The 12,065-nt window shown below is 56.7% G+C and overlaps 1 protein-coding gene across 9 annotated transcripts in view; it reads left to right on the top strand.

Moving 5' to 3' along the window:
- The window catches only part of ARAP1 (ArfGAP with RhoGAP domain, ankyrin repeat and PH domain 1), a 66,548-nt gene extending 55,209 nt beyond the window's left edge, over nucleotides 1-11,339 (top strand). For 4 of the 9 annotated variants that reach the window (XM_053203636.1, XM_053203637.1, XM_053203640.1 and 1 more), the window contains 15 exons: nucleotides 43-255; nucleotides 515-620; nucleotides 1,053-1,200; nucleotides 1,289-1,375; nucleotides 1,463-1,531; nucleotides 1,838-1,955; nucleotides 3,076-3,210; nucleotides 3,306-3,419; nucleotides 3,650-3,795; nucleotides 4,322-4,354; nucleotides 7,907-7,989; nucleotides 8,744-8,794; nucleotides 8,956-9,019; nucleotides 10,272-10,421; nucleotides 10,560-10,715. In XM_053203636.1, coding sequence (XP_053059611.1) covers nucleotides 43-255; nucleotides 515-620; nucleotides 1,053-1,200; nucleotides 1,289-1,375; nucleotides 1,463-1,531; nucleotides 1,838-1,955; nucleotides 3,076-3,210; nucleotides 3,306-3,419; nucleotides 3,650-3,795; nucleotides 4,322-4,354; nucleotides 7,907-7,989; nucleotides 8,744-8,794; nucleotides 8,956-9,019; nucleotides 10,272-10,421; nucleotides 10,560-10,604 — 1,562 coding nt within the window. In that variant the 3' untranslated portion in view covers nucleotides 10,605-10,715. The other 5 variants (XM_053203638.1, XM_027039754.2, XM_027039752.2 and 2 more) reach the window with 5 other exon arrangements.
- The last annotated feature ends 726 nt before the right edge of the window (nucleotides 11,340-12,065 follow it).

The raw sequence follows: 12,065 nt of genomic DNA, 5'->3' as shown, positions 1-12,065 counted from the left end.
CTGCGAGGCCCCGCCCCCGGCTCAGTGCCACCCCCTCTGCAGGCCTGACTTCTGAGGGCATCTACCGCAAGTGTGGGCAGACATCAAAGACTCAGCGGCTGCTGGAGAGTCTGCGGCAGGACGCTCGGTCTGTGCGCCTCAAGGAGGGCGAGCAGCATGTAGACGATGTCTCCTCAGCACTCAAGCGCTTCCTGCGAGACCTGCCCGATGGTCTCTTCACTCGCGCCCAGCGCCTAGCCTGGCTAGAGGCCTCAGGTGGGCCCTGTAGTCCTTGCCAGCCTGAGACCCAGGCTAGTGCTGCTGACTTGTCCACTCCTATCTCCAAATTCCCACCCCTCCCCTTCCCATCCAATGAGGCATGCCCCGTCTCCCTTACTCCCTCTGCTTCTCCTTCCCTTGTCACTCTATACAGGAAGTGCTATTCACCTAGGAGGAAAGGCAGAGCAGCCAGAAGGGTGGGACAGGGGAGGTGGTTATGGGGGCCTCCTGACCTGATCTATTTCCCCCCACCCAGAGATTGAGGACGAGGAGGAGAAAGTCTCCAGATACAGAGAGCTCTTGGCACATCTGCCTCCAGTCAACCGAGCCACAGTGAAGGCCCTTATCAGCCACCTGTACTGGTGAGGAACATTATTATTGTATGGCTCTGGGGGGTTGGGGTGGAAAAGATTCTTCTACTCCTTCCTGGCTGACTGCCCTCCCCACAGAACCCGGTAGGCCTGGGAACTGAATGTGGACTTTTGATGTGCCCTGATCTTGGACCCTTTGTCTCCCAACTTACTTCCTGCAGGGTGGGAGAATAGAGGTGGTTTCACCTGGGACCCAGGGGACCTTGGCCAAATCTCCCAGCTTCCCAGCTCTGTTCCTCCCCAGGACCTACGGCATGGCCAGAAAGACTATTCCCATCTCCCCTTAACTGGTGGTTCACTCTGACCAGGACTTTCCCTGGCCTCCCTCCAGGAGTCAGTTGTGGACCTGCCTGGAATTGGGAAGGTGAAGTGGGGAGGTTCTGGGCTGACTTCTCACTCAGGGCTCTGTCTTCCCCTGTCCAGCGTCCAGTGCTTCTCAGACACAAACCAGATGAACACGCACAACCTGGCTATTGTGTTTGGACCCACGCTCTTCCAGACAGATGGACAGGACTACAAGGCTGGCCGTGTGGTAGAAGACCTCATCGGCCACTATGTGGTGGTGTTTAGCGTGCGTCCCCCGCCAGTGGGCACTGGAGGGCAGGGACGGGCCCCTTGGGTGGCAGTGATCATCTGTTCCTGTGTCTTTCTCCTCCCAGGTGGATGAGGAAGAGCTGAGGAAGCAGCGGGAAGAGATCACTGCCATTGTGAAGATGCGTGTGGCTGGCACTGCCAGCGGGACCCAGGTGAAAGACTGGGCCTGGGGTAGGGTGCTCGGAATAGCTGCCTGCACCCACTTTCCCCGCCTCTAGCTGAGCCCTGTCTTTTCACAGCATGCCGGTGACTTCATCTGCACAGTGTACCTGGAGGAGAAGAAGGCAGAAACCGAGCAGCATATCAAGGTGAGAGCTAGGGACCTAGGAGCCAGAGGAGCAGAGAAGTCAGGCTGGGCCAGGCACAGGCTCAGGTGACCAGGGGAGCAGGGCTTCTATCCCAAGGGGAGCCCTGGTTTGGAACCTGTGTCTGGCTGGTGCCAGGGCCTGTCTCTTTACCTCCTCCCCAGACGGTGGTCATCGGGACCACTTAGAGACACCCTTCTAGTATCCCAGGACCCGAAGAGTGGGCTCAGCCCCTGGATCACAGCAAGGTTGTGGGAGAGCAGGGGCAGGAACAGGGTAGGCTGACCTCTTCCTCCTTGGCCACTGCAGATCCCAGCAGCCATGACAGCTGAGGAGCTCACCCTAGAGATCCTGGATCGCAGGAATGTGGGCATCAGGGAGAGGGACTACTGGACCTGCTTTGAGGTCAATGAGAGGGAGGAGGCAGGTAGGTGGCCACCAGGATTTGTGCAGGGTATGGTGTGGCCTGTACTTGTCTGAGCTGCTGCCCCAGTCTGTCCTCCCCTACCCCACAGCGTGGCAACAGTGGTGGTCAAGGGAGTCTTGGATGATAGATGCTGCTTCCACACTGTCACCTCCATGATGGTGGTGGTGGCATGGTGGGGGGCCGGGGGGAGTTGAGGTGATGGCTATAATGTGGCTGATGGGAAGGAGGTTGATGGTATCAACTGTGACGGTGCTTTCTCAGTGTCAGTGAGAATGGTGTTCTTGCGAGGGTGGCGATGCTGAATTTGATAATGGGATTGATGGTGAAGGGGGCAGTAGGTGGTGATGACCATGCAAGAGGGGTCAGGCAGGGTGGGGTGGGGTGGTGTTTGTAAGGGTGGTTGTGACGGTGTTGTGAGGGAACCTTGATGGTAAAGACAGTGATAAAGGCATTTTAGGATGAAGGGTGGTCTTAATGGCAGTGGACAATGAGGGTGTATCTGTCCATTTGTTTTACTGTTATTTGTTGAGTGCCAGACACACAGCCCCTCCGCTTCATGGGAGTTAGTCTCACATGGAATAGACATTAATCCTGTGGCCTCACCAATAAACATACAACTGAGGCTGTGATAACTGCCTAGAGCTTGTAACGGGGTCTCTGGCTACAGAGTCCCTACACTAGGAGGTGAAGAGTAGGAGTTGCTTGGTGAAGGGGGAGAAAAGTGTCTCCAGGTAGTGGGAGCGGCACAGGCAGAGGCCCTGTGGTGACCATGGACATCACCCTTTTGAGGAGCTAGAGATAAGGGCAGTGAGGGGGCTGTGTCATGGGGTGGGACTGAAGACAGAGGCAGAGGCGGCCACCCAGCCCGACAACAATGCAAGGCCCCTGAAGGGCTAGTGACTGGGAGTTTGGAGAGGTTGCTACTTGCCGCCGGGTAGGGAGAGGTGAGGAGGGGAATGAGAGCACATGCAGGAGACCCCTCGGAAGGCCACAGTATTAGTCCAAGGACAGATGGTAACAGGGGCCAGCGTGGCAACAATGATGGACAGAAGTAAAGAGATTTAACATATGGAGGGAAGAGGGGGAGGAAGCTGTGTTTCTGGCTTGAATGGCTCGGCAGGTGGTGTTTTCCCCAACGAGGACACGGGAAAGATCACTGGCTTCAGTTGGAACAGCTTTGGTCCCAGCCAGTTGTGTCAGACCTGCAGCTCGAGCATGGAAAGGGTAGTCCTGCTGGTGATGTGTTGTGGCGCTGGTAGGTGGCGGGAGTGGTGCTCACGGACGTGTAGGTGATATGTGGGTGTGCCAGCCCTCGGTCCCTCAGTAACAGCGGGTGTGACCTCCCCCCAGAGCGCCCCCTGCACTTTGCGGAGAAGGTGCTGCCCATCCTGCACGGGCTGGGCACAGACAGCTACCTGGTGGTGAAGAAGCACCAGTCCATGGAGGCCATGCTGCTGTACCTGGGTAGGTGGTGTGCCTGGGTGGGTGGCGCCTACAGGGCTGGGCAGGCTGGTGGGTCCCTCCATCTGAAGCCCAGGCAGGAGCAGCTCGGGCAGAAAGTGCCATGTGGGCAGGCCTCTTTGGTGGCTGGGGCAGGCTGGGGCAGTTTCCTTCATCCTGGGATGCACCCCTGGGTGTCTGTATCCATGGGCAGGGGGTTGGTGCAGCCCACGCCCACTCCGGTCTTCCCCCAGCCAGCCACGTAGGCGACACCAAGCACGGCATGATGAAGTTCCGTGAGGACCGTAGCCTCCTGGGCCTGGGCCTGCCCTCAGGTGGCTTTCACGACCGATACTTCATCCTCAACAGCAGCTGCCTGCGGCTCTACAAGGAGGTCCGGGTAAGTGACCCCAGGGGGTCGTGCCCTGCAATGAGCGTCTGTACCCAAGTGTGCTCACACACCCATTCACAAACATTCGCCAGTGTCTGCCAGTGGGAGCAACCCCATCACGGGGTCTTGGGGTGGCACAGTGGTGGAGGAGAGCTATAGACTCTCAGGAATCTTCTGCTGTGGCCCTCGGTGGCCGCTCTTCTGTGCCCTGTAGCCCCACTAGGCGCTAGTCTCTGGTGCCATCATGTCAGACTCATGCTGTCTCACCTGTGCCTGTGCCTTGTCACGGCACCCACAAGAACATGCTATGTGGTGACAGCCCCCGTCGTGGCCCATGCACATCTTGTCACTTCACAGATTGTACCTCCTCCATGCCCACTCTGTCCACATGCCAGGCGGCCTCCCAGGTCTTGGCACCCTGCCCCCAACATCTTCTGCACATACCTGCCACATCCCGCCATGCACCACCACACACACTGTCCTGGCTGTGGACCCGGACCTCCTTCTTCCATAACTCTGATCCTCTATCAAACAGAGCCAGAGGCCATGGAGCGGGGCCCCTGAGACCGTGAGTAGCTGTGGGCCAACTGCTAGCTGCCTTACACCACCTGGGGGCCAAGTGAGCCTGGCAGGAGCGTGGGGACACAGCCAGAGCTCTTCGCTACCTTCAGGCATGGTTCCGTGCCCTCTTGCCTATCAGCACTGGCTCCCGTCTTTGGGCTTGTGTCCTGGGCTCCTGTCCTTCATCCCCACCCATGCCCCAGAGTCCTTTTCCCAAGAAGGTTGAGCCCCCATCAGTGTGATGCTTTACAGTTTTCCAAAAGACTAGGTGTGGAGGCTGTGGAGCCAGTATCAGAGGCCCCTAGGTTTGAATTAGAGCTCTGACCCGCATCTCCTGCCACCCCTGGAGCCATCCTTGTCCCAACCATGGAGAGAGTTTCAAGACTATCAGAATGCCCATGCTACTACCCTGATCCTAAAATGCTGGGGTGAGACTAAATGGGCCTGTGGTATAGTTCACCTGTGGTAGGAGTTCCCACTCAGCCTCCCTGGCTGGTTGCCAACCCTTACATGCACACTTCTGGGAGAGGGGAGCTTACCCACTCCTCCCTTGGGACTGCCCTATCCCTAGAGGGATAGTTTTGCCGGGAGAAGGCCCTTGCTCAAGTTCAGCTGAGAACCTGCCACCTGTGATGCCCCTGTGGGTTCCAGCGATGCCTTAGGGGCCACAGAGCATAGATGCGCTGTAGTAATGGGCAGCGGAAATGTATTTCCAATCAAGGGTCTAACCAGATCTCCCATAGCTATTCCCACCAGTGATTCCAGCCCTTCCTGTCCCTTGCCTCTCCTGAGGACACTGGGCAGGCCTAGCTGTCATGGAGGGAGCAGAGCAGATAGACCAGGATCCTCACCTCCCTCTCTTTGCACATTATACCTCTACTAATGCAGCCTGGGCTCCTACAGATCCTCGTAGGCAATGCCTCCTCTTCTCTCTTTTGCCTCCCTCTATGATTACTTACTTCTGGGCCTGTTCACCCCTCCACTCAGTCTCCCTTGGTTCTGGGATGTTATTTCCCTGATGTCCTCCTTATGATGGTACTTGGAGCGGAGCAAGACCATCACTGTGGGCAGAGAGGAAGGAGGGTGGCTGAGGCACCTGAAAAAGCAGCTGCTAATCCCTTAGCATGGAGGGGAAATGGCACGAGAACTAGAGAAAGGAAAAAGATCTAATGTTTAAGTGAGCCAGGTTTGGTGCCCAGCCCTCCACATACTAGGACATGTCCTCCCACTAGCGTCCTCCGGAGGAGGGGTATTATCCCCATTTCACAGGTGAGAAAACAGGCTTCGAGTGCCTTGCCTAAGGCCATGTCTAGGTAGCCCCATCAGAGCTCGAGCTCTTTATTCCTTGAAGTACAGGAAACAGGGACTCTTTGGCGGAGCTGATCAGTGCTGCTCTCTGAATGGCAGCCACACCTCTGCCCTGACAGAAGCCCCAGGAGGGTGTGGTTTGGCTACTGAGGTGTTGGTAATTCTGGCATTTGCTATTTTATGGAGGAACAGAACAGAATATTTGAAATTGGGACAACACCCAGCAATTCAGGATATGTGAATACCCAGGCCAAGGCCTGGGCATCTTCCATTGTTAAAGACCTTGAAGCACCTGGGAAAGGCACATTCTAGAACAGTCTTGGCTCCAGCAGAGGTCTTTGAGCATCAAGGGGTGAATTTTATTCTTTCCAGTGACCTCATACCTCAGCAATGCTGGAAACATGAGCTCTTTGATTAGAAACGAAGTCCTGCGTTGTCTGATGTACCCCTCGCTCTCCAAATCTCCCCCTCAACCTTCCTGTCTCAGCCATACTCCTGTCACACATGTGCTGCGCATACACCACACACACCAGAGCCTGAGGGAGTGGAGGCCTGAGGATTGTTTTTTCGAATTTTCAGGGAGCCACAGCCTGGTTTGAATTCCTTGATTCCCACAATTCTCTCCACGCCCTGACTGGAACCGTTGTTTCTGTCACACCCACGAGCCTGTTCCTTCCACTGTCAACTCATCTACTCCTTGCTTCTAGTTCTCCCTCCCTGGCACCCACAGCTCAACTTCCTCCGAGCCCTCAGCCGGCTTTCCATTCCCTCAGCCTGCTGCCTTCCATACTTGCAACATGGTTTTCCCCACGGCCTTTCTTCTGTCGTGCCCAGAGCCTGCTGTTTTCATGTCTACAGCCTAACTTCTTTTGCAACCTCTGTCTCAAGTCTTTCCATCTCCACTACCTGGTTCCTTCCACCCTGCAGTCTGACTTCTTCAGCACTCTCAGCCTTGCTTCTTTCCTGCTGGCTTGGAGGTTTCTTTCTTGTATTTGCCCACCCCTTATTTACAGCCTGGTTTCCGACCCCACTGCCCGGTTTCCTCCCTGTCCACAGCCCAGTTTCTTCCAGGCCCCCTTGGGCACTTGGTCCTCAGGGAGGATCAGGGCAAAAGCAAGGTAAAAGGTCTCTAGTAAGCCCTCTTAAACCACATTCCCTGTGACAGCACCCAAGTCTCCACTTATCTAGGCAGCCCATCCTTTTGCAGCCTCACAGGGAGTCTACCAATCCCTGAAACTTTCCATCTCCCTGGCCATCCCTTAGTCCCTTCTTTTTGTTCCTGCTGAGGAGCCATGCCTGGGGGTGGCTAGGAGCAATGGTGGGAACAGGGTGGAGGTGGCTCAAACTTTGACCCCCAGTTTTGGTTGTAAGTGAGTTCCCCCTCCCCTACCATCCATCCTGGTGCCCTACTGGTGCCGGGAGCCTGGTGGGGGTAGGGCTTCGAGCAGGTGGCTCCCAGAGCAGAAGGAAGGCTCATTAGCTTGACTTCCAATTAGCCTTTACCTTGGGGATCATTGCTCCCATACCTCTGTCTCGGAGCCAGCCTGTTCCTTCCAACCCCAGACCCATATGCAGAGGTGGGGGCCAGAGGTGAGCATGTCAGTGATCTGGTGCCCCTCCCCAGTACATCGGTCTCTTGCTTCCTGACCTAGACCACTGGAAAGTTCTTCCTTTGGTCTACCAAACAGCAGTTCTGCTTCAGCTTGAGTCATTAGCCTTCCCCTCGTGGAACCAAAGAGCTAGTAATTGCTGACCCCACAGGTCTTCTGTTCACACGGTCAACCCTGGAGCCTCCGTGGGGTGGAGAGGGGCGAGGAATCTATAACCGGAGACAAACAGACCCAAGCAGCCAACCGAGGCTCTCAGATCATACCCGCTCATTCAGTTTGGTGCCAGAGGGCGAGGTGCAGACTTCTCCCTCCATAGACAAACTGATTCAGCTGATGCTACAAGTCAGTTCTCCAGTTTGTAGGGCAGCAGGAAGGGACTGAGAATCACTCCCTGGTCGTCCTGCTGGAACGGCTGCCTCGGGGACTGAGGGTTGACTGTCTGATGCTGCTGCAGGGAGAGAAACCTGGGGGGAGTGGGGAGGTTAGTTGGGCTGGATTGTGAACAGGAAGGGCTTTGTCAGGAGGTTCCCTGTGCTGGGATGCAAATGGGGGGTGGGAAGAGGGAGGAGGGAGGTACCCAGTCACCCCAATTCCCGCCCTGACCGACTGAAGTGTCATCCCTCTGCCTGCCCCCACCCCAGAGTCACCGGCCTGAGAAGGAGTGGCCCGTCAGGAGTCTCAAAGTCTACCTGGGAGTGAAGAAGAAACTCCGGCCACCGACCTGGTTAGCCGGGGCTGGGGCCTGGGAGAGCTCAGAACAGATTGGGGTGGGGGTGGGGGTGGGGTGGGGTTGCGGCACAGTGGGGGCTTTGAACTTGACAGGGGTTGATACCATGGTTCTGAAGGTGTGGTCTCCCAGACCAGCAGCCTCAGCATTACCTGGAAACATGTTAGCAGCCCACATCTTGGTCCCACCCCAGACCTGCTGAGTCACGGATCCTAGGGGGTGGGGCCTGCAGTCTGTATGGTAACAAGCCATTTAGGCGACTCTGATGTTTGCTCATGTTTGAGAACCACTGGCCTTGATTGAAATCCTGTCACTGACTATCTCAGGGATCTTCCTGTGCCTCACTTCCCGCATGTGTAGAATGTGGAAAATAATGGTGCACCTGTTTCAAAGGGTGGTTGTAGTATGCTTTTAAGTGGAAAAGTGATGCATAGCCACTATTATTGTTGTTAATTACAGCCACCAGACTTGGTTTTCTGACTTTCTCCTCTCATCTGCTGGCTGTGCCTAGCTGTCTCTCAGAGACTAGGGCAGGCCTGGGTGGGGTGGCATGGGTATAGGGAGCCAAGGGCCTGGGAGGCTGGTGTGAGCTGTGAGAGGAAGACGCTGTGGCCAGAATGTGCTGTGCTTGCAAGAAGGCCCTGAACTGTGCCCCTCGGCTCTGGCCCAGGTTTCTGGGCTCCGTCCCGGGCACCTGGGCTGGGAGGCCTCTGTGGGCTGGCAAGTGACTCCATCTGCCCCTCCTCTGCAGCTGGGGCTTCACAGTGGTGCACGAGACAGAGAAACATGAGAAGCAGCAGTGGTGAGTAAGGGCCCTGGCCTGAGACCCCAGGTTGGGAGAGATGGTTGCATGTTCCCTTTGGTTGGGTCCCTTTATTGTCCATATATGCACCCTGCCTGGAGAGCCAGGCAGGCTGCTCAGCCTTGGCAGTGTCCAGATCCGTGCCCTGCCCCGCCCCGCAGGTACCTCTGCTGTGAGACACAGATGGAGCTCCGGGAGTGGTTTGCCACCTTCCTCTTTGTGCAGGTACCAGCTCAGGGTGGGGTCCCGTGAGGCTTCCATTATGGAGAATGGGTATGTTTGCTTCTTCACTACATGGGCATCAATTGCATCAAGGAGATTTTGAGTTGCTTTTAATTCTTTTCTTCACTCAGCAAACCCTCCCTAGAGTCCACTTTGGTGCAACCCCAAGCCAGGCATGCTAGAGACAGAGTGCAGACCCCTGCCCTCAGGCACTCCCCATGTAGAAAGGAAAACAGACCTTGAAGTTGCCTGTTAAATAGCCCAATGTGGTCAGTGTATGGAGATAGAGAAAAGCCCAGGGACCCTACCCGCTGGAGGTGGTGGGTGTGGAGGGAAGGCAGCAGGGAGGGGGTGTCATAGGAGCTGAGTCTGAGGATGAGGAAGCCTTCATCAAGCAAAGGCGGTTGGAGGTGGGGGGGCGGGGGCAGGTCGGGGAGGCTTCTAGGCAGAAGGAACAGTTTATTGAAAGGCATGGCAACAGAACCACAGATTGCCCAGTGGGGTGTAAAGAGAAGCCAGGAGTACCAGAAGTTGACACTGGAAAGAGATTCAGGAGCCAGATCTGAAAGAGCCTTGAAGGCCATGCCAAAGGGAGCTGAACTTGACCTAGTCAGCAGTTGTCAGGGAGAGTTTTAAGCAAGAAAGCGGTGTGCAAGTTTGCGTCTGAGAGGGCTCTTTCTAGATGTAGCGTGCAGGGGAGGACAGGCTGAAGGAGTGAGGTGGCTGCCGCAGTGGGCCAGGTGGGAACAGGCTAGGAGGGGCTTGGAGCCAGAGCAGGGCTGGGGTGAGGGGTTGGGAGTGGGAGGGGTTGGACTTAAGCCACAGATTTTAAACCAGAGCTCAGAATTGTTTAGGGAAAAGGCTGACAGAACGGTGCCAGGGCTGTGGGCTGAGTTCTTTTAGCCCCGAGCTTCCTGGTAGTCAAGCCTAAAGAGAAACAGGCAGATTCTATAGTTTTGTTGGTTCCTGGTGAAAGAAAGCACACACATGTTCCTCTAGAACTGTTTTCTTGGTGCTACATTCTTGGAGCAGTTTGTTTGTGGACCTGGAGGTGGGGGTTGTTGAGTAACATAACTGGCTGGGTTCTGCCAGGGATACAGTCATGTTCTCCTAACAGCTGCTTCTCATATCGACTGGGATCAAAGCTGAGAGGGTCACCTCAGATCATAGCTGGAGGCGTTTCTGGGAAGGGTGGGTGGATCTGGAGCTGAGTGTCTGGGTGAGCTGAGTGTCCTCCTCTTCCCCTGCTCCCCAGCATGACGGCCTGGTGTGGCCCTCGGAGCCCTCCCGTGTATCCCGGGCAGTGCCTGAGGTCCGGCTGGGCAGTGTTTCATTGATCCCTCTGCGCGGCAGTGAGAACGAAATGCGAAGGAGTGTGGCCGCCTTTGCTGCGGACCCCCTTTCTGTGAGTAGTTTTCCATCCCTATGGGCAGAGCCCTGGGACCTGGCTGCTGCCCGCCTCCCACCTGACTCACCCGATTGCCCCCTGGCCCCCTCCCTCCAGCCTCCTAGCAGTCCTGACGGGCTCTTTTGGTTCATGTAGCTCTCAGGAGCCCCCTCTCTACCTGGCCCTGGGGACCCCGGCTGACCTGAGCACTCCCAAGCCAGCACTACAGAGCAGCTGCAGAAGCTTCAGCAGGGCCGCTGGTCCCTGTGAACCTTCACAAAGTGCTTATGGAATCTGGGCTTCTGTACCTTCCCACAGCTCCTCCGCAACGTCTGAGCGCAGAAGCCAGCCCCTGGCTCTGAGACTCTGCCGCCCTGAAGCCTTCCTGTTCAGACACCCTCGTGCCCTGCGTGCCTGGTGTGAACCAGCAGGGGATGCATGAGGAAGCCGCACCCCACATCCCACATCCTGGTTGCAACATGGGGTTCCCTGGCCAGGAAGTGGGGGGCAGCAGGGTCTGCCTGAGGAGGACCCCTCATCTGTTGTCTGGGTGCTTCTCCTGGCCTGGCCTGCTCCCCCCTCCAGGGTCACCCACCCTGAGTGTGAGGGGTTGGAGAGATGGGATGTGCATCATTCAGAAACTCTGGAGGACCACCATCCTTGCAGAGGCTCGAAGCCCTGGGGCCCCCGCTGGAAGGGAGCCCACCCTCTTGTCACAAACTCCAGAACAGCAAAAAGTGGATGCTCTAAAGGAACACTCAGCTGGGATAGGGAGGGAGCTCTTGGGTAAGTTTCTCTATAGCCTAGAACTGGGGCTGGGGGACTTGAGGAGCCTCCTCTGGTCTAGGCTGACTGGGAGGGCCCAGGCCGCCTGGTGCCCCTTCCCCACTTTGGGGGCCTTTTGATAATATAAATATATCTGTATATTTTATCCTACGGTGCTGAAGCCTGTGATTGGTTGGGGGTTTCAGGTGTTCCAGTGTAGGAGGGGACAGGAGTTCAGGAGGCCCAGAGGTGAGTGCCTAGTACCCTGAAGTTGGGGGGGGGGGGGCGTGGGCCCTGTTCTTTCCAGGCTCTGAGCTGTTTAGCTACTCCCTCCTGCCCCAGGCAGAGCCCCGGCCCAGCTCCATGCCACCCCAGTGCATGCCTGTGCAGTCAGGGTGGGGAATACCGGTCCTGACCCTGGCCAGGACAGACCCCAGCTGGACCGAGCTCCTTTCCCTGCTGTAGTCTAGAGTCTGGGCCGGGGCCTGGGTGTGGCATGTGAATGACCCAGGGCAGCCCCTCACCAGCCCCTCTGAAACACGAGGTCACAAAGTCACAGGAGCTTTATTAGGAAGAAGAAGTGTCCCTTTATCCCTGTGCATGTCCCTCCGGAGGAGGGCCCTGCCTTGCACCAGGAAGCTGTCCTCACTGGGCACTGCCTGGTTGTCTCCTCCAGGAAGACAAGGCCCTGGCAAGTGAGGGAGATAACGAGCTGTTCAGAGACCTATTTGGGACTCCCTGGGAAGGTGCCAGACACCACATTCCTGCCTCTGCCTGGAGCCTCATTAACGGCCTCTCTCCAGGGGCCCGGCAGGCAGACAGGCTGACCTCCCAGCCTTAGCTTCAGCCAGTGGGGCTGGGCAAACAGGGTGGAGATGGGTCACATGATCTCTGATT

The sequence above is a fragment of the Acinonyx jubatus genome, chromosome D1, assembly GCF_027475565.1.
Source record: "Acinonyx jubatus isolate Ajub_Pintada_27869175 chromosome D1, VMU_Ajub_asm_v1.0, whole genome shotgun sequence".
Classification (NCBI taxonomy): Eukaryota; Metazoa; Chordata; class Mammalia; order Carnivora; family Felidae; genus Acinonyx; species Acinonyx jubatus.
The sequence above is the reverse complement of the archived record's forward strand: the minus strand, read 5'-3'. Positions and strand labels throughout refer to the sequence as shown.